Here is a 26,086-nt window from a genome sequence, read left to right as displayed (position 1 = left end):
AGGTCTGGGAGTGTAGCCCAGAGGTAGAAGGGATTCCAGGAATCCCAGTACCACCAAAAATAAATAAATAAATAAATAAATAAATAAATAAATAAATAAATAAATAAAATAAAAATAAATAAATAAATAACTTGACCATATATGGAAGAATTTATTTCTAGGCTTTTTATGTTACTCCACTGGTTTATATATCTGCCATTATAGCAGTACTACACTGTTTCAATTATTGTAGCTTTATAAGGTTTGAAATCAGAAAATGTACATCTTCTAGCTTTGTTCTTTTTCAAGATTGTTTTGGATATTTAGAGTTCATATTTTCATGTTAGGATAGATTTTTTTCTGAAAAATAAATAAATGTATGATAGTTTCACCTTAATAAAAAAGAAAAAATATCTTCTGGTAAGAAAGAAATCAAAAAGAAGTATTGAAATGTTATCTCTAAGTGACCAAAAGTTTGATATCAGACAAATGAATCTGTTATGTGAGATTATCATTGTTAATTCTGGATAAATTGCTATAATATTAGATGTCAACAACTAAACCAAGCATGGGAAGGAGGGATGGTGAGGGAATGGTGTGAGGATTGGGTAGGGGCTAACTGGGAGATGTGTGCATGTATCTCTACACAAGTTTTTTATCCCATTATGATGTATGAATACAGTGCACCAATAAAAAAAAATTTAAAAACAAAAATAAAAATAAACAATTAAAATGAAAAAAGAAGATTCAGTCTATTTTAGATCTGTATAAAGATGCTCTGATTAAAACAATTGATTTATAAGCTCATAAAGAGTTTAAAATGAAACTTCTCTTAAGACAATCAAGTAAATAACTAAGTTAAAAAACTGATGAACTTAGTTTTAGTCAAAAACTGATGACCACAAGAGTTAAGTATCCTGGTTCAGAGTTTACCCAAGTGAGCAGTTAGTGGGAACTTTTCTTCCCTACACTCTGATGTTTCCTTACAAAGGTAGGAACCTCTAACGCTCCTGCTCTCTCTCCACCCATTCACTTTCTCTTCCTTGACATGCAGAGACAGCACCTTCCTCTCTCCTTTCTCTTGAGAAGGTCATATGTTTCAGCAGAGTGCCACCTCACTGGAGGAAGCCTGGAATGGACCAGCACTGCCTGGGCCTGTGTGAATAAATTTAGATAATTCCTAGCCGGGCGTGGTGGCACACGCTTGTAATCCCAGCACTTGGGAGGCTGAGACTGGAGGATCGCGGTTCGTGGACAGCCTCAGCTACTTAGTGAGGCCCTCTGCAACTCAGTGAGACCCGGTTTCAAAATAAAGAATAAAAAATAGGGCGGGGGTGTAGCTCAGAGGTTGAACGCCCAGGTTCCATCCCCAGACCCACAAAAAAAAAAAAAAAAATGTAAGTAATTCCAAAATCTAGTACTGGACTACGAATTCACTTAAGTCAATTTTTACTAAGAAATCGGTAATATTTCAATGTCCTTTCTACATATTTCTCAGTGATTCAGAACTCACTGTGGAAATAAAAAGGGAAATTGGCATCCTGAAAACTGGAAATTACCAGGACCAAGCTGGATTTGAAAAGAAACAGGAAAAGAAGCACAACTTGAAAATGAATGTTGAAAAAAACTAGGCGCATGTCATGCACAAAAATGTAATTACCCAAGAGGGAAAGCGGTGCAAGGGTGGAGTGGGAGGCTTGCTGCTCGCTGCCTTCTTGGCTGGGTCACAGTTTTCCTGGTCATCTGAGTGTGGAGATTCCAGGGAGTCACACGAAAACAATCCATCATCACAACTCGTGTCCATGTTCTCTACAATTTCTGTACTTTCCCCATCGACCAGATCGAGGTCGGTCTCTTGAGGTCTCAGTGGTCGAATCATGCTTATAGCATTTCTGTTTGTACCAAACATCCTGTCGGAACTTAACTGTGGCTGGCTTAAGTGCCTTTTGGTAAGTGCCACACTGATACTGAAAACGTTAGGAATCCTTAACTTGGGGGGTGGCAGGTGTGAGGAGGGCACCGATTGAGCCCCTTTTCCAGGGAGTGAAGTAGGATGCTTTGGAGTTAAAGCAGGGGTCAAAATAGGGCTTGGTGTGTTGGCCTCACTTGATGAGGATGAATAATCCAGTCTCTGAGACTGGAATTTCTTATTGAGTTCATCAGAGGAACTATCTTGCTCTTTTTTATTTGACTCAGAATTTCCCTTTCGGAGAAGATGATTGTGAGCTTTCCACTGTGCTTCCTGCTGCCAAGAATACAGCTTCTTGTGTTCCAGTCTCCTTACTCCAAAAGTCTCTTCTTCAAATACAGAGCTGCTGTCATCAGACGCTGTCAGGTACGCTTCGCTTCCCACCCTGCCACCTCGGGCGCCTTCCTCCGATGTGTGGCTGGAGAGGGTGGACGTGCACCTGGACTTACATCTCCCTCTGCTCCCGTCTTCCTCCTCCGAGCTCCAGTCACTGCCTGCAACCCCAGAGTTCTGGGACGTGCCACCATCGGTAGCAACGCTTGTTCTCGCTTTCCGATGCTGCTCTGAGACACAAGCGGTCTGACGCAAGGTTCTCTGGCCCCTGTCATTTTCTTGAGTTTGGTTATCAGCAGACTTCTCTGAGATTACTATTTCTAGAAGAGGATAAATCATATCAGCACATTGTCTTTCGAAATAAAAATCTTGCTGTACATTTAGCGTTATGTAACTACACGCTAGACACTGGCAATTCATGTGAATACGATTAACTTACATTACTCTTTGTTAGTTTTATGGGTGTGTGTGTGTGTGTGTGTGTGTGTGTGTGTGTGTGTGTGTGGTACTGGGGATGGAACTCAGAGGCTTTCTACCTCCGGGACACACTCCCAGACCTATTTTATATTTTATTTGGAAACAGGGTCTCTTAAGCCAGCTGAGGCTGGCTTCGAGCCTGTGTAATCCTCCTGTCTCAGCCTCCCAAGTGCGGGGATTTACAATCATGGGGATTTACAAGCATGCACCACCACGCCCGGCTCCCCTGACCAATTTTTTATTCTTTATTTTGAAACAGGGTCTCACTGAGTTGCGAAGGGCTTCACTAAGTAGCTGAGGCTGTCTGCGAACCACGATCCTCCAGCCTCAGCCTCCCAAATGCTGGGATTACAAGAGTGCGCCACTACGCCCGGCTTGTCTGTTTTAAGTAAAAGTTTGAACACCAAGCTTTATATAAAGCAAAGAGCACCTGTTACCAAGTGCAGTGGCTACTTGGAAGGAAGAGGCAGGAAGACTGCAAGTTCAAAGCCAGCCTGGGCAACTCAGTGAGCGCCTCATGAGGTTGGGAGTGTGCCTCAGAAGTAGGGTGCTTGTCTAGTATGCATGAGGCCCTGAGTTCAATAACCAGTACTGTGCAGGGAAAAAAAAGGCACAGAGCCCTAATACTTAAGTGTAATTGTATCAAAATTAAATAGCTTTAAAAAGAAATATGTGCCGGGCATGGTGGCGCACGCTTGTAATCCCTGCTCTTGGGAGGCGGAGACAGGAGGATTGCACAGGTTTGAAGCCAGCCTCAGCTGGCTTAAGAGACCCTGTTTCCAAAAATAAAAAAGTATAAGATAGGTCTGGGAGTGTAGCCCGGAGATAAAAGGTCTTCCAGGAACCCCAGTACCACCAAAAAAAAAAAAAAAAAAAAAAAAAAGAGAGAGAGAAATAAAAAGAAATATGTTGGAGAACAAACTGACAAAAGTATAAAAAGACTAAAAAAGGCAAAATGTGAAATAGGGCAACTTTTACTATTGAAGAAAGCAGCCACCAAAAAATAAAAAAAATAAAAGAAGGAAAGAAGAAGGAAGGAAGGAAGGAAGGAAGAAAGGAAGGGAGGGAAAATTATACCAGCTAAGCATGGTGGCACATGTTATAATCCCAGTACTTGGGAGGCTAAAACAGGAGGATTGAAGATTGCATTTTCAGCAATTTAGTGAGGCTCTCAACAACTTAGTGAGACCCTGTTCTCAAATAAAAAATAAAATAGGGTTGGGGTTGCAACTCAGAGGTAGAATGACTCTGGGTTCAATCCCCAGCATTAAAAAAAAAAAAAAAAAAAAGAATGCAGAGCCGGGCGTAGTGGCGCACACTTGTAATCCCTGCGTTTGGGAGGCTGAGACAGGAGGATTACACGTGTTTGAAGCCAGCCTCAGCTATTTAGTGAGGCCCTCAGCAAGTTAGTGAGACTCTGTTTCCAAATAAAATATAAAATAGATCTAGGACTATAGCCCAGAGGTAGAAAAGCCTCTGGGTTCCACCCCCAGTAACACCAAAAAAAAAAAAAAAAAAAAAAAAAAAAAAAAAAAAAAGAATGCTATGATTAGTCTCTTCCACTAAATTCCAAAATTATCATAAATTAAACCTGAGCATAATAAACACAAAGCTATAGTTTAAGAAACAAACCCAGTGCTCAAGTTTTAATACAAGAGATATACAAAGTCATGAGGAAAAACAAAAAGGCTTTCTTTACAGTACTTTGTTTAACCATAAGCACAAAATTGTTAATATTAAGAATAATACTTTTGCCGGGCGTGGTGGCGCATGCTTGTAATCCCCGTGCTTGGGAGGCGGAGATAGGAAGATCATGCAGGTTCGAAGCCAGCCGCACTGGCTTAAGAGACCCTGTTTCCAAAAAATAAAAATAAAAAAAATAGGTGTCTGGGAGTGTAGCCTGGAGGTAAAAGGGCTTCCAGGAACCCCAATAGCACCAAAAAGAAGAAGAAGGAGGAGGAGGAGGAGGAGGAGATGATGACGACTTTTAAAAAACGTCTTTAAGCCAGGTGAGGTGGTGCACACCTGTGACCCCAGTGCTTGGGAGGCTGAAACCGAAGGAGCGCAGGTTCAAGGCCAGCCTCAGCAGGAGTGAGACCCTCAGCAACCTGGAGAGACGGTTTCAAAACAAAAATAAAATCGGGTGTGGGATGTGCTCGGAGGTAGAATGCCCCGGGTTCAACCAATCAGACAACAAAAATAAAAAATAGAAATATCTTTAGATATGGCTTATTTTATTTATAGCATAATTGATAAAATGCTCCACTGTCTTATAAAAGGGAATTAAAATATTAGGTCAAAAAGTAGAACAGGAACTTTGAAAACATACATATGACCTTCATAATTACAGAACCAGAGGCTGAACAAACACCTTCTGATCAGGCAGTCTCTTAATTTTCAAGAGAGCCTGAACTAAAGTACCAGCAACCTCAGCTGAGCTCAACTGACTGCTACATGGTGAGAAGAGATCTAAATGGCTTCTTGTAAAAGCTGAGTGTGGTGGCACACGCTTGTAATCCCAGCGTTCGAGAGCCTGAGAACAGAGGACCACGGTTCGCAGGCAGCCTCAGCTACTTAGCAAGACCTTCCACAACTCAGTGAGACTCTGTTTCAAAAATAAAAAGACTTAAAAAATAGGGCTGGGGATATAGCTCAGAATGCCCCCGGGTCCCATCCCCAGTACCACACACACACACAAAAAAAAAAAAAAAAAAAAAAAAAAACAAAGAAAATGCTAGAGCTGGGCATGGAGGCGCACGCCTGGAACCCCATCTTCAAGAGGCCAAGACAGGAGGATCACAGGTTTGACAGCCTCAGCAACTTAGGGAAACTCTCAGAAACTTAAGGGGACTCGGTATAAAAAAATAAAAGAGGTTGGGGTAGAGTTCAGATATAGAATGCCTTTTTGCCTCTGTGTTTAATCCACAGTACCATCACCATCAAAAAAAGGGAGGGGGAAAAATGCTAGTAGTGGTATTATGGTTTGAACTAGGAATATCGCCTAAAGCTCATGTGTCAGGCAGTGGAATCATGGGATTGTGAGGACTCTGACCTCAGTGGGATAATCCATTTTAGAGGTTAATAATTTGAATGGACTTCATTATGGTTATAGAATGTCCCCTGAAGGGCTCATGTATTAAGGTTCAGAGTTGATGTAATTAAGTCACATGGGTTGTAATCTTGTCAGCAGATAAATCCATCATAATTTACTAACCCTAACCCCAAACCCAGGCTGGTGGGTGGGGTGGTGAGTGGGTCTTGGAATCTTTGTCTTTGAATCTCTTTGCTCACTCTCTCGCTTCTGGCCTCCGTGATTTGAGGGCTGAGCCCTAGTGCTCTACTTCTCTTTGCTTTCTGCTGTGAGACTCCCAGAACCCGGCCTCACTTGGACTGAACCCCCAATCTCCAGAAATCTGTGAGCAAATAAATCTTTCTTCTTCTAAGTTGTGTGGTCAGTTATTTTGGATTATAGACGCGAGACTGACTTGCTGGGAGGTGGTGAAAACTGTAGGCAGGGAGGGCATGGTTTGAGAAAGGAGGTTCCTGGAGCAGTGGCTTCCAAGACTTTATTTGTCCCTGGCCCTGCTCTCTCTTGCTCTGCCTCCTGGATACCACTAGCTGAGCAGCTCTCCTTCACCATCCCCTCCAGGCTCAGAGCAATGGTGCTGCCCACAGTGGACTGGAACCTTTGAAACTGTCAGCCAAAATAAATCTTTCCTCTAAATTTTTATTGTTGAAAATTTTGGTTATAGTGATGAAAAGCTTACTAACACAAACGGCAAGAGAGTAAGTAGCAAAGTCGTCTTCTGTTTGCAGAAACATCATGGACTTTTCAAAAAGTCATAATTCAGTGTAGAGACAGCTTTTAGGGCTGTCTTCTCCCTGAAGTTTTCTCCTTTGAAGGAAAGAAGCTGGCACTGATATAGTTGCAAAGTCAAGAGTTTTCAATAAATAATAAATAAAAATGTATAGTTCCAATTTGAAATTCAGCTAAAGCAAATATCCTGTAGGTAGAATTATAAACGTGTATGTGGGTGGGAGGCAATAGGGATTGAATCCAGGGGTGTTCTACCTCTGAGATATACCCCAACCCTATTTTGTTTTTATTATTTTGAAACAAGGCTCTCACTAAGTTGCTGAGACTGGCCTGGAACTTGCAATCCTCCTGTCTCAGTCTCCCCAAAACTGGGATTACAGCCATGCACTAACATGCTCAGCTAAACTTTTAATTTTATTTTTCTTTTTTTATGGTACTGAGGATGGAACCCCCAGCCCTATTTTTTATTCTTAATTTTGAAACAGGGTCTCACTGAGTTGCAAAGGGCCTCACTAAGTAGCTGAGGTTGTCCTTGAACCTCAATCCTCCTGTCTCGGCCTCCCAAATGCTGGGGTTACAAGTGTGCACCACCACACCTGGCTTAAACTTTTTAATTTTAAAAATCACTTCACAGCTGAAATCCCAGTCAGTACATGGAAGGCTGATACAGAAAGACTGTGGGTTTGAGACGAGCATGCAGTATCTTAGCAAGATCCTGTTATGAAAAATACAAAGGGGTGAGCATTATAGCTCTAAAGTAAAATGCCCCTGGGTTCAATCCCTGGCACCACACACAAACGTTACATATTACCTTCACCTGCTGCAAAAAAAAGTATTAAGATGGGAATGTCAAAACCCTCAGAAGACACCAAATAACTAAATATACAAAGTTTAATGGGATTTTGCTCTTTAGACATAGTCTCATAAAGGATCAAGTTGTCAGGGGAAAAGTAAGCTGTATTTGAATTCATCTTAGCAAGTGTTTTCCCTTTTTAAAAATGCAAAAGTGAGGCCGGGCGTGGTGGCGCACGCTTATAATCCCCGCGCTTGGGAGGCGGAGACAGGAGGATCGCGCAGGTTCGAAGCCAGCCGCGCTGGCGTAAGAGACCCTGTTTCAAAAATATAAAATAGGTCTGGGAGTGTAGCCCGGAGGTAGAAGGGCTTCCAGGAACCCCAGTACCACCAAAAAAAAAAAAAAAAAAAATGCAAAAGTGAATTGCGGTAGTCCATAAATACCTTCTACATTTTTTCCTTCAGTGAACTCAGATTCTTTAGATGACAGCTTGCTCAGTTCTTCAGATTTCAGTACTTGAGGGGGGCTCCTTGCCCGGGATGAAAAGCACCCAAACGTCAAACTGCTCAGACGCTGCCCTTCTGAGAGCTTTGGAGTAGAGACAGTGGATGACTTCTTCCCTTGAATTTCTGCAAGGTTATTAATCAAAATGAAGATCTAAATTTCTTCAGAGCAAGTTAGCAAGCAGAGAGTCAAACTATATAAAAATGAAAAATTCATTCATTATAGCAGAAAGAAAGCCTGAAGTCCATTTTTATTTATGTACAGTAATTTGCAAGCCTCAATGTCTAGCATCAAAGGCCTACATTTAAAATATGTTTCATTTAAGCCGGGCATGGTGGTGCATGCTTGTAATGCCACCATTTGGGAGGCTGAGACAGGAGGATCGCAGTTCAAGGACAGCCTCAGCTACTTAGTGAGGTCCTGTGCAACTCAGTGAGACCCTGTTTCAAAAAAAAGAATTAAAAAATAGGGCTTGGGGGTGTAGCTCAAAGGTAGAATGCCCCTGTGTTTCATCCCTAGCACTGCAAAAAAAAAAAAAAAAATTCACTTATTTTGAATATTCAAAATCTTTTTAACTGCAGAGACAAAAATATCGAATCCCTTTCCGAGTAATTGTCAAAAACATAAAAGCAGAACTAAAACTAGATTATACATAACTACTGAAAAGTCAAGTACTAGCTGGGTGTGGTAGCACATGCCTGGAATCCCAGTATTTGGGAGGTTGAAACAGAAGTTCCAAGCCAGCCTCAGCAACATCATGTATATTAGAGAATTCCCTCTTCCCCCTCTCACCCTCCTCAGATCCCACCTTATTTGCTCATTTATGATATCTCCTTCTTCATCTAGAGTTCCTCCTATGACTCATTTTAACCCTAGCTTCCCCATATTAAGGAGGGCATCCAATTTTTTACCTTTGTGACTGACTAATCTCACTTGGCATAATGTTTTCCAGAAGGCACTATTATAATTACTTGACTAATATGATAAGCATTCTAGAGATATGACATAATTATTAAGTAATAGGACATTAAAGTTGACTTCAAAACCCATTTTCCTCCTATCATACCAGTATTGTTCTAAAGCATTCTGTGAGACCCTGGAGTTTTGTGGAAATGTTTTGGAGGGAGCAAGAAGAGGCAATCATAAGGCAAGTCTTCAGAACTCTGGACCCATAAGCCTACACTGTCTTACCTGTTCAGATTCTACAGAAAAAAATGTCAGGGTTCTTTTGTTAAAGTATGAAGACCTCTACACTAGGTTATGTGTTTAATAAGCAGTTAGAAAGAGTTATGCCTCCACCCTGTTGAATTCACCTCTTCTTCAACCCAGTGTGCACTTGAGTAGCTATCATCAGAATAGTGTACTAAGAAAATCTATCAAAGGATAGTCATACCACTCCACCTTGAGCTTTGAAGTTATAAAGAAAGTAAACCAATGCATTGGAAAATGTAAAGAATTTATAGAATTTTAACTATATCATAAAACTCTGTTCTAAATACTCAGGCTTTAAAATTTTCAATCATGGCTGGGCATGGTGGCACACACTTGTAATCCCAGCATTTGGGAGGCTGAGACAGGAGGATTGCAGTTCAAGGACAGTCTCAGCTAATTAGTGAGGCATTCTGCAACTCAGTGAGACTGTTCCAAAATAAAGAATTAAAAATAGGGATGGGGGTGTAGCTCATAGATAGAATGCCCCTAGGTTCCATCCCCAGCAACGCAAAAAAAAAAAAAAAAAAAAAAATCAATCATGGACAGAGAAAAATGGCAGATCAGAGGAACCCATAACATCATAGTAGCCCCTCAAAAGCAAATTAAAGACACATGTCTACAAACAGCAAACTAAAGTAGGAAGACTGGGAAAAGCTGGTAGGAAAGTGGAAACTAACAACCAGACAAAACCCCAAAATACTGGTTTCTAGAATAGAAAGAGACTTAAAGGAACTACATGGCAACAGTACTGGTGAGCAGCTTGGGCTTCTAGCTCAACATGGAGCTCCTGGCTCACATCAGACCATTATTTTGAGGTGAGAGTAGGCATCCATCTCATAAGAGATCATGATCAGAATATTCAAGAAGTCTGAGAAAACATTAAAATACCAAAATAAGGGTAATCAGCATTGAGGAAATTCTCACCAAACAAACCAAAGGTACAGATAACCTTTTCAGTAAAATAATATAGAATTTCCCAAGCCTGGAATTGAGATGAACATCCATATATGTTAGGCATTCAGACCTCCAAATAGAAAAGATTAAAAAAAAGAGCCTCCCACACCACATTCTAATCAAAATTCCTAACATGGAAGTCAAGAATAAAATCTAGCCAGGTGTAGTGGGGCACACTTTTAATCCCAGCATTTGGGAGACTGAGACAGGAGGATCATAGTTCAAAGACAGCCTCAGCTACTTAGTGAGGCCCTTTGCAACTCAGTGAGACCCTGTTTCAAAATAAATAAAGAATAAAAAATAGGGCTGGGGATGTCACTCAGAGGTAGAATGCCCCTGGGAGTGTAGCTCAGAGGTAAAATGACCCTGGGTTCCACCCCTGGTACTACAAAAAAGAGAATAAAATAAAATAAAATCTTAAAAGCATCAAGAGGAAAATCTCAGATTACACTCAGAGGTAAACTGATAATAATTACAACTGATTTTTCAACCCAAACTCTAAAAGCCAGCATTTTCATCCCTGAAAGAAAAAACTTCCAATTAAGATTGCTGTTAGAATAAGCAGCCCAGTCATGCCAAAGATGGTGCCTCTACGGCTTCTCTTCTGGATTGTGCTGGTTACCTCATAGCTTGCCAAAGGGGCCACAGGATGCCCAACAACCAGTCCCCTGATAACACACTCACTGGGGTATGAACCATCCAATTAGTAAACGCCCCATACTTTGTGCGATCTTCCGCTGTGAGCGGAAGCCCCCTCCTCCCAGCTGCCTGATATAAAAAGGAGCTGGGCTGTCTTAATAAAGCTTTTGCTTGCTTGCTTGCTTGCTTATCTCCAATGGCCGACCCCCTTCAATTGCTATAGCTAGAAAAGCTATCCTTCAAGATTGAAGGAGAAATAAAAATCATTCAGCCAAGCCTGGTGGTGCATGCTAGTAATCCCAGTACTTGGGAGGTGGAGACAGGAGGAGCACAAGTTTGCAGTCAGCCTACTTAGTGAGGCCCTCCACAACTTAGTGAGTCTCTGTTTTGAAGTAAATAATAAAAAATAGGGTTTTGGGTATAGCTTGGAGGTAGTATGGCCCTGGGTTCAATCCCCAGTAATCAAAAAAATTTTTTTCAAGTTAAGCACCAACTAAACAAATTCATGATTATTAAGATAACACTAAAGAAAACATTTAAAGAAATAATGAACACAGAAGAAATTAAAAATAAACTTCAGCCGGGCGTGGTGGCGCACACTTGTAATCCCCGCGCTTGGGAGGCAGAGACAGGAGGATTGCGCAGGTTCGAAGCCAGCTGCGCGTGCTGGCTTAGGAGACCCTGTTTCTGAATAAAAATGTAAAAATAGGTCTGGGAGTGTAGCCTGGAGGTAGAAGGGCTTCCAGGAACCCCAGTACCACCAAAAAAATAAATAAATAAAAATAAATAAATAAACTTCAAACCCAGAGAAGGGACAAATCCTATTAGAAGAGTAACCAAGTAAAGGAGTATTAAAACTGATTTAAAGCCAGGTGTGGTGGTGCACACTTATAATCCCAGCATCTGGGAGGCTGAGACAGGAGGATCTTGGTTCACAGCCAGCCTCAGCTACTTAATGAGGCCCTTTGCAACTCAGTGAGACCCTGTTTCAAAATAAAGACTAAAGAAAAATAGTGCTGGGAATGTAGCTGAGAGGTAGAATGCCCCTGGGTTCTATTCCCAGTACCCCCCACACACACGCACACATACACACTAACTGATGTAAGCAGTAGATATAAATCACAATGGTGGGAAATAACAAACTACAATAATACTAAATGTAATTGGCCTCAAGTCCCCAATTATAAGACAGAAATTGGCAAAGTGGATTAAAAACAAGATCCAACTATATGTTCTTTACAAGAGATTCACTTTATAGGCAAAGACATTCAAAGGCAAAAAGTTAAACGATGTAAAAAGGCATGCAAATGGAGACTGAAAACAAGCAGGAGTAGCTACTCTCATATCCAACAAAGCAGACATAAAGCCATTAAAAAAAAAAAAAAGACTGTTCTCTTTTTGAGGCCAAATTTAAAATCTTCTTGTATTTTTGAAGTACCTACCTCTAGTCTAGAGCCACATCATCCTGAGTGTGCCCACTTTTGTCTGAGGCACATACCTCTAATACAAATATTTTTACTACCTGGTTTCATAAAGTCCTCTGTATTCTTTCAAGAAGATAGAGAAATGTAGCACTACACTGCCTGGAAGGACCAAATGCCATCACTATTAGAGACTGGTACTGATGGCCCATGGTCCCTGACATTAGTAGTCTGGAGCAGTGGCAAACTCCTGTAATTCCAGTACTTGGAAGGCTGAGTCAAGAGGATCACAAGTTTAAGATCAGCCTCAGCAACTTAGCAAAACTCTCAGACACCTAGAAAGACTCTGTTTCAAAACAAAAAATAAAAAGGGCTGGGGATGTAGCTCAAAGTTAGGATGTCTCTGGATTCAAATTATAGTAACACACAAATATAAATTAATATCAAATATAAATGACTTATATGGTAATCACTCTAGTATCATCAGTACTATCTTGTTTTGCCTTCCTCTTTCAGAGCCAACATTTACTTGGGTGCAGAAGTTGTGATTCATTCAGAAATTTTCATTTCATGACAATAATTTCTTATAGGATATTCATAATTAAGTCTTTAAAACAAAACCAAAAATTAGTAAAATCCTATATAACCACATAAATCTAATTATGCTATCTTAGTAAAAATATTTGTACCTTGTAGTTTTGACTGCATTGTTCTTATCTCCTCGGTTTGGTTTTGGTTGATCAAACGAAGATTCTGATTCTCCAATTCCAGCTAAAAGAACATAGTGATATTCTTTCATATAAGGATAATCATTTCTAAAATACACTAATAAATTATAATATTTAGAAAATGTTAATGTAATTACTCTATATGAGGCAAAACAAAAAGTAAATTACAAACAGATGAATTTATTAGCATAGGCTATCAGCCTCGTTAACTATGGCATCAATATTTATTTTTCCAGAATTAGAGTTTTGAATGTTATTATCCCCTAGCTTTTTCCACTATAAAATTATTTTAAACAAAACTATTTCAGTTTTTAATCTGTGCTTCTCAGTTACCAAATGCATTTGTTTTATGATTTATACATATGTTTTATAATTATTTAGCATTAAGTAGAACTAAAATTCACTAATTAGAACGACTTATCATTATGAGTCTATCAATGTTTTTAATTAAAAAAAACAATGAATACTGAAAAGAAAGCCATTTATCCCAGGTGTGCCAAAAGATAGAAAAAGCATGATCAGAGCTTTTTGTTCCACTCAGCATAACCATATATTACAATGACCTTGATATTCAAAAGAAGTACAATGTAAATAAAAAGTATAGGAATAAATACCTCATTTAACTTAACTGTTACCCATTCTTTGATCTTAGCTGCTTTCTCTTCTATTATTTTAGCTTCTTGTATTCTTATTTGTTTCTGAAATAACATTAGCAGTCTGTTTAGTTCAAACATAAAGTTGGTGGTCTGGAAATGTTATCTCATAAATATAGAAGGCAAGTCTATTTACAAAACTGTTTCCAAGTTAATATTCCTACCTCAAAATTACCAAACAAAATTTAGAAAAAGTATTCAGCATATAAAATAAGAAACTATAAAGACATATGCAAGTATTGATAGTATTAACAACTGTTCTGCTCCTTCTCCAAAAGATCACACACTGAAATCAATCCACTGAAAAAAAATCAACAAAAACAAACCATTTTAAGAACAGATGAAGAGGGTCAACCAGGTTAGGGAAAGAAGAATAAGAATATGCTCAAGGATTTGGGTTCCTCCTCCTTCAAATATTAGTTTTAAAAGATCCAGGAAAAATAAACATTGAGAAACACTAGCTCATGAACCTTAAAATCTGGTAATAATCACAAAACTCTGAGAATGTGACTACAGTGGGCAGGATCTGGGCTTGGTAGAAAGCCCAGAAAACACTGAACTAACGAAACACTAATCCCCAGAGAAATAAAAAAAAAAAATGCAGAAGCTAAACAATGCATGTATTTTAACAATTTCATAGTGGTCATATTTAAATAATGTTAAATAGCCGGGCTTGGTGGCGCACACTTGTAATCTCAGTATTCGGGAGGCAGAGACTTTTGCAGACAGCCTCAGCTACTTAGAGAGGCACTTTGCAACTCAATGAGATCGTTTTGAAAATAAAAGGACTAAAAAAAAATAGGGATGGGGGTATAGCTCAGAAGTAAAATGTCCCTGGGTTTCATTCTCAGTGCAAAAAAAAAAAAAAAAAAAGTTAAATGACAACTTAAGGAAATAATCCTAATGTAATTTTTTGTAATAAAAATTTTAACTAAGCTAAATATTCTACTTGATCTCAATAAAGTGATTCAAAACAGCACATACTTTTATAAGCATAAGGATTAGTGCCAAACATATTTAAAATATAATGTCTTATAAACATTTCCAACACCATAACAATTTAACACAAAGATTGGCCCCAAAGAGTTTACAAACATAAATGGCTGCTAATAACTAAATGTTTCCTTCTTAAACACTACATTTAAACTCTAAAGTCTGAAAGTTAAAAAACACTCACATCTAAGAAATGCTAGGGTTGCCTGGAATCACAATGGACTTCAAGTGAATGCTATTTTATTTGTGTCTCACACCAATGTGACAAAACCCTGTAGGTTGACTTGAGAATTCACCTCCATATTTAGGGGCTCTCTCTCTTTTTAATCTTTGCAATTACTCACAAACAAGTGCACACAGTTATGTCTTTGATGATTAAAATTTTCCTACCTGTTCTTCAAGTTGCAGTTCCAAATTTTGAATGATGTCATCTTTTTCCTGTAGAAGAGACTCCAGATCTTGACACTTTTTATATAACCTCATTTCCGATTCACTGGTCTGGATATTAGCTGCTTTTAATTTCTCTTCCATAACTTGTACCTAAATTGAGAGTATAAAATATTCAAATTTTGCCCACACTTAATTTATTATAATATTAACTCAGAATTTTACTTTAAAATTATATAGATTTCTAAAAGGTACCAAAATAAAAGAAAAATATTAAGCAGCAAAGTTTAACATATTCAATAATTGTAAAGTCTAAAGACAATTTTGCAAAGTGGTTTTACCTTTGAGATACATAAAAATACATATTATCTGAATATTGCTATCATATATGATAATGTATATGTTTACTCGATCAACAGTAATGTGCTAGATCAATATGTTTACTAGATCAACAAAAAAGTGTTTGCATAGAAGCAGAAAATTTCTAGCCCCCATTTTTTTACATCTTAAACAAGGTATGAATATAAAATAAAAGAGTTGAGTGGTAAGACTCAAATCAGACGACCTGATGCAACACATCTGGAAGCAGAAGATCAAACTTAGGAGAAAAAGAAACACACAGTGAAAAGAAAAAGGAAAACAAAAGAAATTTTCAGACCCAAATGACAAAATCATAACAAATAATGAGAAGAGACTAGATACAGGAAGGAGAACGCATTCAGTGAGGGCTCATTGATTTGTTCACTTAACAAATGTCCCCTGAATACCTGCCAAGGACCATAAAGGTCCTTGGGAAGGCAAGTGAATAAGAGACCCCAAAATCTCTGCCTGTAGATATTTATAAATAGAAATTACATTCTAGTGGGAGAGATAACAAATATAATAAACATGTGAAAATCATTCAGTACATTATACACAGTTGATAAAAGCAATAAGTGCATGGCTGGGGGTGAGTGGTGCTTCACGTAATATCTAATATCTAAGATATATTGGCACTGCTCGGATCTTCTGCCAAACACATCATGGAATATGAAGTCTTAGAAGGGCAAATCTGCAAATTGTATCAGCTGACCTATACTGATTATGTAAACCTATTCAATTCATAGTGAAGTTTAGGTTTTACTGTCACCCCTTTTTTATGGTATTAGGGATTGAGTCCAAGGATTCTTTACTACTGGGCAACAGCCCAGCTTGATTGATTGATTGATTGATTGATTGATTGAGTTTTGAGATGGGGTCTTACTAAGTCGCCCAGGCTGGCTTTGAACCTGTGATCCTCCTGCCTCAGTCTCCTGAGTTGCAGGGATTACAGGTGTGCATCACCATGTACATGTGCTTTTCTCTTACCTTTCTGTGAATCACAAATCTGATCCTTGATTACAGAGTCTAGTGAATTGGAAGCCTTACCAGAGACTTTACAAAGAGGGCTAAATAAGGGAGGTGTTAATGGTAGTAAGAAAAAGAGAGTATTGAGGACCATATTAAGAGTTTTATTCTATATATTCCAAATAGTTAATAAGAATTTTTTTCAATGACTTAGATTATAGATACAATGGAGAAAAATAATGTAAAAGTGATTATGAAAATAAAAATAGCAAAAATGAAAAATAGTAAACTATTAAAAATATCCCTAAAAAATAAAAATAAATCCTTACTTCAAGTTAAAAAATATTTGACTAACGAGACTTTTCAGAACGAAGGTGCAGAGGTTGGTTTGGTTTTATTTTTTTAATCATGAATACCAGGTTTCATCTGTGGATTCACTGAATAAAAACAAATTTAATTCAGATGCCAAAATGGCTCTACTTAAAACACTATCCACATGGCTAGAAACTATAAAAATAAAAATGGATCAAAAATAGAAGAAAAATGTATCCCACTATTCAAACAATAATTTCAGTTACCTTAGATTTAGACTCTTTAACATAATAGAGTGGGCTTTCTGCGTGAGCTGGAGGACAAAGATCTGTATCAAAGACAAAAGTCTACATCAGAGATTTGTCATGAAAAACTGCCCAAGCAGGACAAACAGCTGGGCAATAAAAACCAAGGGTCAATCTTAAGAAGATAGTTCCAGTTGCACAGAAGATATTCTATAGCTGTGGAAGCAAGGAGAGAAGAGGAGAACCCAAATTCAGAATGGTAGTTCTCATCTGAGTTCAGAGTAATAGAAGATCAATCTCCAGAAAAACATAACTGAATAAGAATAGAAATACATACTGCCAGACCTTCAACTCTAGTCTTTTTTTATTAAGTCAGAGCAAGCCACCCTACAGACATTGAGTTGCTACATAAAGATGCCTTATTATTACTTAGGGAAGGTCTACAGTCTTGGACAATTATGATTTGGAATACTCTTTTATCCTGAAAAGCATGTTTGACTTGAAAGCTGCTCTTTTATGAATGAATGCAACATAACTCTTTGGCTGCATCTTTGTCATGTGAAACTTTTTGACTATTACTTTTAGATAAACAACTTTCCTAGGCAAGGAATATATTGGAAAATGTGCAAAATCTTTTAAGGAAAAGAGATCGCAAAATGGTTATACACAACCTGTTTACCAGCTGGTCTTGTTATGATCAAGTGTCACAGGATTCCCCAACCTTCTTTGGTAATTAATATGATATTCAGGTCTACAGAAAAGCTAAGAGATTGCAAGAAAAATAAACAGCCTTTAAAAATATCCTACCACAAGCATGTGGAAAATAGCCCAGTTCTTTCTCCATTCATTTAACCTAAACCATATTTTAACTACTCAGAGACTGACCAGTAACAAACATCTATGAACTTAATTTGGTTTAAATATACTTTTGCAATTATCTACACATAGATATTCTCTAGAGTAGAATGCTTCATATCTTCTCCTTTACTTCTGAGCAAGCCTCTGGTTACTTGCACTCAGTATATTTTCTTAGCTATTTCCTCCCAAACATTTTTGATCTTTAGATTTCCCCAAGTTCCTTTTAAACAAAGGGTTAATTCAGCAGACTTGGAGTACTCAGATCCCACACAATCCAAAGAATGGACTGGCCTGCCCTCAACTGGCTTTTGGGACACAGGACTGGCTTTTGGGAGAAAACCTCTACACCTGTGGGAAGTCTTGACTGCTAAGACTCTCCCTTGTATACCTGAGGTCCTGGGTGACAACAGAAAGTTAATACTATGTATTGATAGTAATTACCTATTTTTGTTCACTTGGGGCCCTAGGCCATGCTGTACCACTTTGACCTTGGACAGGGGACAAAGAGATAAGGAAGCTGAAGACTGAGTAAAGTCAGCTGCATGGGTACTTCAGATCCACATGGTTGATCCTCAACAAAGATCATGGACAGCGCAGTTCAGGAGAGCTACAGACATGTTGTCAAACATCACTGATACTAGGAATAGGCCCATCTCTGTGCAACTCCACTACAAGAGAGCAAACAGAAACTTGTACCTGGTTTCTCTTGGCTGCCTTTTCCATTGTGGATTTTAATCTGTATCCTTTTAACAAACCATAACCATGAGTATAATAGCTTTTCTGGGTCCTACAAGACCAGCTACCATGTCACTGAATTTGAAAGTAGTTTTGTGGACATGCATACACTTGCCAATGCTAATTTCCACTTCCCGGGCCATAGTGGAAAAGCAAGTGCTGGAAACATTACTCCTACTCTAACTATCCTTGTCTTCATTTCCTTCCCATTTCTCACCTCCTCCCTCCTCCCTCACTATCAGTAACTAAGATGTGATTGTTTTGATTTTAGTTTTGTTTTGTAGTGCTGGGGATGCATCAAAACCAGGGCCTCAAACATACTAAGTGAGCACTCTACCATGGTGTTACACCACCAGCCCTTGTGACTATTTTGGGGTCAAGGTTGACACTTCCTACTTGTATGTAAGTTGCAACGGTATGACAATGATTCCTAATTTAGACAGTAAAAAGAAATTTAGAGTATTTTGAATCTTAGACTATTTTCTAGGTTTGTTTTTTTTTTTTTTTTTTTTTTTGCAGCACTGGGGATGGAACCCGGGGACATTCTACCTCCAAGTCACACCCCCAGCCCTATTTTTTTATTCTTTATTTTGAAATAGAGTCTCACTGAGTTGCAGAGGGCCTCACTAAGTACCTGAGGCTGTCCGCGAACTGTGATACTCCTGTCTCAGCCTCCCGAATGCTGGGATTACAAGTGTGCGCCACCACGCCCAGCTTATTTTCCAGCTATTTAAGATGTATTATAAATTAATTCATCATTCTAATCACATTAAAAATTTTTTATTGGTGCATTGTAGTTACACATCTTAGTGGGGTACAAGATAGTAGAGGCAGACATGCACACATCACTCATTTGGCCCTTCCTCAATTTCCTCCTCCTCCCTCCTTCTCCCGTTTGGCTTAGTGACTGACATGTTTGTGAATGTACATCATGTACATTATGGAATTTCCCTCTTCCCCTCCCATCCTCCTCAGTTAGGTCACCTCATTCACTCATGTATGGTTTCTCCTTCTTCGCCTAGAGTTCCTCCTATGACCCATTTTCTCCCTAGCTTCTGAATGTTAGGGAGAGCATCCAATTTTGTGACTGACGAATCTCATTTAGCATAATGTACTCCAGTTCCATCCATTTTCCTGTCTAATCATATTTTAAGCAATTATTTCGATGTGACTTTCCAAGATTTATAAATCAGGATCCTTCTTGATGAAAGTGAAAGATAAAAAGAGTAATAAGTTTGTTTTCTATGTAACGAGTAGGCAAAGATATTAGGAAGACGGAGCAATAATAATTTGCTGTGAGCCCCAAATGGCACCAGTACTACGAGATAACTTTACTAAAAGGCAGATAAACCCACAGAGTAGAATGGTCACAGGGAACTTAAAGTAAGGTCCTACCAAGCCGGAATCAAATACAGGCAAAGGACTAAGCCTCAAAAGACAGAATCAATAAATTAGTGTACCAAGTATTCAGTACACTAAATATTTAACCAGGTATTTGTTAAGACATCCCAAAAATGCTGCTTTCTGTCTCACAAGAATACCCATAAGTAGTACTGGATTTACTTATATGCACTGCTTTTAAAACTTGCAAACAAGAAAAATAAAAATATATTGTAATATTAAATATACAATTTGCTAAAATTTATCTGACAAAATGTGTGATATTTTTGTCAGAGAAAATGGTTATGAAAGTGGTGCCACTCATTAATAAACAAAGAAAATGCATACAGTAAACATGTTAATAAACACAGAAAAATTTATAAATCTAAAGTACAGAGTTGAGCTGGCTACTGCTTATAGTGGTAAAATGTCTCTTGTTGGTTAATATAAATGCAGTTTTTTAATGAAAAAAGATAAGTTGAGCTGGGCATGGTGGCACACACTTGTAATCCCAGCATTTGGGAGGCTGAGACAGGAGAATCCTGGTTCGCCGACAGTCTCAGTTACTTAATGAGGCCCTTCACAATTCAGTGAGACCCTGTTTCAAAATAAAGAATAAAAAATAGGGCTGGAGGTATAGCTCAGAGGAAGAATGCCTCTGGGTTCCATCCTAGTACCATAAAAAAAAAAAAAAGATAAGCTGAATTCAAGCAACATAAAATTTAGAGGCCACAGTTAAAAACAGCAAATGGGTAGGGGTGCATGCTTGTAATTCTGGTACTTGGGAGACTCTCAAAAACATAAGACCCTATTTTCAAATAAAGAAACAAAATTGGGCTAGGGGCATAGCTTGGAGGTAGAATGCCTCTAGGTTCAGTCCCCAGTACGAAAAAAAAAATTCAGTTACTCCAACTTAATAGTCTAAAAATGTGATATAATCAGTACACAAGATTTTATCTACTCTCTGTTTACATTTCCTGTCAACTTTTACATTCATTATAAGGAATTTACAGAAAAAATTCCTATCAATGCATAATAAAACTGGTACTAAATAGATTTAAAGTATTGTAACAAAAATATCTATAGAGGGTGTATTCATTCGAGTCACCCCTCCATGCCAGTCTGGTATGGAGCTGTACCTATCTTCTGTATTTCTATCTTTCTAATAAACTTCTTTAAATCTTCAGCAAAAAAAAATATATATATATATAGTTTATCATAACTTTGAGAGATCGCAATTCTCTCCTTTGGACTCAAGGCTAAGTATGTCTAAACTAACCAATCATGGCCAGGCATGGTGATGCATGCTTGTAATCCCAGCACTTCAGAGGCTGAGACAGGAGGATTGCACAGGTTCAAAGCCAGCCTCAGCTACTTAGTGAGGTTCTCAGCAACTTTGTGAGACCCTGTTTCCAAATAAAGTATAAAATAGGTCTGGGAGTATAACCTGGATGTAGAAAAGTCCACCTTCAGAACCACACAAAAATAATAATAATAAAATAAAATAACCAATCATGATATGTTTTTGCTTAAAGATGTAGTGCCTGTAATTAAATCACCTGATATCTTCAAAGGACAACTCCAAATAAGTTTTTCCTATTAAATTTATCAAAGTCTATCATTAAGCACTGATAGCTACAAACTGTCATGATTTGATTCTCTTGCATTGGCAATGGGGATTCTTGTACCTTGAAAGGAGTGAACAATCTTCTATCCCTATCTTTCGGGATTTTTTTTTTTTTTTTTTTTTTTTTTTTTTTTTAGAATCTTCATTGGATCTTTTACAATCCAGTAAATTTGAGAGGGGGAAGTCAATTCAAAATCACTTAGTTTAGCCGGACGTGGTGGCACACACTTGTAATCCCTGCACTTGGGAGGCAGAGACAGGAGGATCGCGCTGGTTCGAAGCCAGCCTCACTGGCTTAAGAGACCCTGTTTCCAAATGAAAAGGTTAAAAAAATAGGTCTGGGAGTGTAGCCCGTGGGAGTGTGTCCCGGAGGTAGACGGGCTTCCAGGAACCCCAGTACCACCAAAAATAAATAAATAAATAAAAATAACTTAGTTTAAATTTCAAAAATTAATTTGCCACACATAGATTAAAAAATTTAAATTATAAAAAAACACAAACTATCCTCAGTCTCTCTCTTTTTTTTTTCCTCTAATGTGGGCAATCAAAGGAGAAAGGGGAGAGAAAGGACATGATAGGCTAGAACAGAGGGACATATAGAAACAGCTGTGGGTACAGAGGCAAGGGGAGAAAAAGATAAATTGTTCTTTATATAAAAGGTATTTTATATAGAATGACAAGAGAATGACAAGTGTCTTTCATAGAATTTAAGTAACCTATGATTTTACTATTAATTGTTGCCTCATTATAGTATAAGAGTGAATATCACTAATTTATACTATCAACTAAAGAACATTTAACAACAGGCATACCCCAGATCCTTACCATTACTTCTACCATCACCACCGTTTACTGAGGACTGACTACATGCTAGTCCCTTTAATTAGCTTCAATTAAATTACATACATTTACATAGCTCTTCTATGTGCTGCAAAGTATTCCAAGCATTTTACTCATAACAACCCATTCAGTTTCCACAAAATACTATGAGACAGGCACTACATTAGCTGAGGGCCAACTTACTGAGTGGTAAGTCGCGGGGCAGATTTCAACCCAGGCCGTTTGGCTCCAGAGCCTCTGTTCTTAGTCACTGTGTTAAAAAAAAAACCTCTGTACAACACAAAGACTATCAGCTCTGCAGATATGAGCTAGCTCGTTTTGTATGAGTAACGAAATCGAAACTCAAATTAAAAACTTTTCCAGTCAAATAAATGTTATTCTTTGGATTTAAACCCAGTTCAGAATTTAATTCTAGTTAAATATAACTCATCTTTACTTCTCTTTGCACAGACTTTACCTCGCCAACATTTGGTTCTATATTGCCTCCTATCTTCATTCCTTACACTAAAAAAAAAGAGAGAGAAGAGAAAGGAAAATAAGCTGAAATTATACTCGACCTGTTGAAATGCTTTCTCTGCTTGACGTTCAGCATCAATAACTTGTCTCTCAAGCTGTTGCATCTGTAAAGTGAGGAAAAGAAAAATTCATTTTTCTTTTGGAAAAAAATTGTAAATTTTGCAATGTCATCAGTTTTGTAAGAATATTTTAAAGTGTATTACTAGATATATTACATATAGTTAACACATTAAAGACACTTCATATATTTATTTTTTTTAATTGAAAGTAAATGGCATACATTTAATCTGTAGTTGGTGCTTTCTCCCCTCCCCCTCATTTCCCTTCCCCCTTCCCGACAATTAATACCCAGGGTAACCTTGCTATATTCATACTTTTTACGTATTTGGAAGTAGTCCCTCATTAATCAACTTCAGCCTTCTTCCTCTCCTAGCTTTCCATTCAAATTTTGCTGTTTTCCCCTTCCATTATCTGGAGTCCCTCTGGTATCCCCAATGCTCCTTAGTTCGGCATATTCGAGGAAACATATGTCCCTTCTCTTTCTGTGTTTGGCTGATCTCACTTAACATAATGCTCTCCAGGACTTTCCGTCTTCTTACAAATGACATGATTTTGTTCTTCTTTATGGCTGAATAGAATTCCATAGTGTGTATTTCCCATAATTTTGCAAACCATTCATCTGTTGATGGGGACCTAGGTTGTTACCATATTTTGGCTATTATGAATTGTGCCTCTATGAACATGGGTATGCATATGTTGCTGTAGTTCTCTGATTTCGACCCCTTTGGAAAAATACCCAGGAATGGAAAAGCTGGATCATATGGTGGATCTATTCCCAGTTTTCTAAGGAATCTCCTCACAGATCTCCATAGTGGCTGAACTAGTTTGCATTCCCACCAACAGTGTAAAAGAGTTCCTCTTTCCCCACATCCTCGCCAGCATTTGTTGTTATTTTATTTCTTTATGCTTGCCAAACTGACTGGGGTTAGATGGAATCTCAGTGCAGTTTTGATTTGCATCTCCCTGATGGCTAATGATGAACATCTTTTCATGTGTCTACTGGCCATTTGTATCTCTTCTTTTGAAGTGTCTATTCAATTCATTGCCCATTTGTTGATTGGGTTGTTTGTTTCGCTAGTTCAGAGTCTTTTGAGCTCTTTGTAAATTCTGGATATCAGCCCCCTATCAGAGTGGTGACTGGTAAAGATCTTCTCCCAGTCTGTAGGCTTCCTCTTTAGGTTCTTGGTGGGTTTCCTTTGATGAGAAGAAACTTTTTAGTTTGATACCATCCCATTTGATAATTCTTGCTTTAATTTCCTGAGCTTTGGAGGTTTTGTTGAGAAAGTTACTGCCTGTGCCTATATGTTGTAGTGTTGACCCTATGCCCTCCTCTAATAACTTCACAGTTTCTGGTCTAATTTCTAAGTCTTTAATCCATCTCCATTTGATTCCTGTGCATGGTGAGAGGTAAGGATTTAGTTCCATCTTTCTTCAAATGGATAGCCAGTTCTCCCAGCACCATTTGTTGAAAAGGCTGCCTTTTCTCCAGCATATGAGTTTGGCCCCTTTGTCAAAGATTGACTATAGGTGTGTGGATTTGTTTCTGTATCTTCTATTCTGTTCCACTGGTCAGTATACCTCTTATTGTGCCAGTACCATGCTGTTTTTACTACTATTAATCTATAGTATAATTTGAAGTCTGGGATTATGATGCCTCCTGCATGGTTCTTACTGCTGAGAATTGCTTTGGCTATTCTGGGTCTTTTCTTTCTCCATATGAAGTTCATGATTGATTTTTCTAGGTCTGTAAAGAATGTCATTGGTAATTAATGGGAATTGCATAGAATCTATAAATCATTTTTGGCAGAATGGCCATTTTGATGATATTTATTCTGCCTATCCATGAGCAGGGGAGGTCTTTCCATATTCCAAGGTCTTCTTTAATTTATTTCTTTAATGTTTTATAGTTTTTGTTGTAGAGGTCTTTTACATCTTTGGTTAGGTTTATTCCTAGGTATTTTATTGGTTTTGAGGTTATAGTGAATGAGATTGCTTTATTTCTTTCATTGTGGATTCACTGTTGGTGTAAAGAAAAGCCACTGATTTCTTTAGGTTGATTTTGTATCCTGCAACGTGCTGAATTTGTTAATCAGCTCAAGAAGTCTTTTGGTTGAGTTCTTAGGGTCTTCAAGATAAAGGATCACGTCATATGCAAATAAGGATAATTTTAATTCCTCTCTTCCTATTTGAATTCCTTTGACTTCCTTCTCTTTTCTTATTGCTGTGGCAAGAGTCTCAAGGACTATATTGAAAAGGAGTGGTGATGAAACAAGATATCAAAGTTTTGATACCTTTCTTCTTCCCCCTCCCTCTTTCTTTCTCTCTTTTTCTCTTTTCCCTTTCTTTCTTTCTTTCTTTCTTTCTTTCTTTCTTTCTTTCTTTCTTTCTTTCTGCAGTAATGAGGATAGAACAGTGCTATTCTACCTCCCAGCTACACCCCCAGCCCTATTCTTCATTCTTTGTTTTGAAACAAGGTCTCACTAAATTGTAGGCCTGGCTAAGTAGCTGAGGTACTGGGATTACAAGTGTGTGCCACCACACTGGACCTGCGTTTTGATACTTTTCATACAATGTAATACATGTATCAATAGACTACATGTATCAATAGACTACATGTAGACCAAGAGACTAGTTAAGCCACTTTAAGAACCATATCAGCTGGGCCTGGTGGTGCATGCCTGTAATCCTGGTACTTGGGATACTAAAAGCAAAAGGATCCTGTATTCAAGCCCAGCCTCAGAAAATTAGAGAAGACTTCAGCAATTTAGCAATCTTCTTTTCAAAAGTAAAACGGGGGCCAGGCATGGTGGCACATGCTTGTAATCCCAGCATTTGGGTGTCTGAGAAAGGAGTATTGCCACTTGCAGACACCCTCACCTACTTAGTGAGTCTCTTTGCAACTCAGTGAGAATCTGTTTCAAAATAAAGAATTAAATATATATATATATATATATATATATATATATGGCTGGTGGTATAGGTCAGAGGTAGAGTGTCCCCTGGGTTCCATCCCCAGTACCACACACACACAAAAGTAAAACAGGGTTGGGAGTGTAGCTCTGAGGTACCATGCCTCTGGGTTCAATCCCAGGTACACCAAAAGGAAGAAAAAAAAAGAAAACTTCAAATGTTATATTTGGTGATTTTGTTTGTTTTTTATTTTTTGGTGGTACTGGGGTTCCTGGAAGCCCTTCTACCTCTGGGCTACACTCCCAGACCTATTTTATACTTTTTATTTTTTGGAAACAGGGTCTGTTAAGCCAGCGCGGGTGACTTCGAACCTGCGCGATCCTCCTGTCTCCACCTCCCAAGCACGGGGATTGTGAGC

At 38.3% G+C, this 26,086-nt stretch overlaps 1 protein-coding gene across 2 annotated transcripts in view; it reads right to left on the bottom strand.

The window, feature by feature from the left end:
- PLEKHH2 (pleckstrin homology, MyTH4 and FERM domain containing H2) overlaps positions 1–26,086 on the bottom strand; it is a gene marked incomplete at both ends in the record, with an annotated part of 117,481 nt that overhangs the window by 55,736 nt on the left and 35,659 nt on the right. Inside the window, 6 exons of one of the 2 annotated variants that reach the window (XM_080711137.1) lie at positions 1,640–2,601; positions 7,812–7,997; positions 12,788–12,869; positions 13,441–13,524; positions 14,863–15,012; positions 22,740–22,802. In XM_080711137.1, the coding sequence (XP_080567263.1) occupies positions 1,640–2,601; positions 7,812–7,997; positions 12,788–12,869; positions 13,441–13,524; positions 14,863–15,012; positions 22,740–22,802 (1,527 nt within the window). The remainder of the gene's footprint in view (positions 1–1,639; positions 2,602–7,811; positions 7,998–12,787; positions 12,870–13,440; positions 13,525–14,862; positions 15,013–22,739; positions 22,803–26,086) is intronic. The other variant, XM_080711138.1, reaches the window with a different exon arrangement.

This window comes from Muscardinus avellanarius (assembly GCF_963383645.1).
Source record: "Muscardinus avellanarius genome assembly, chromosome: 15".
NCBI lineage: Eukaryota > Metazoa > Chordata > Mammalia > Rodentia > Gliridae > Muscardinus > Muscardinus avellanarius.
This window is presented reverse-complemented; position numbering and strand designations above follow the sequence as displayed.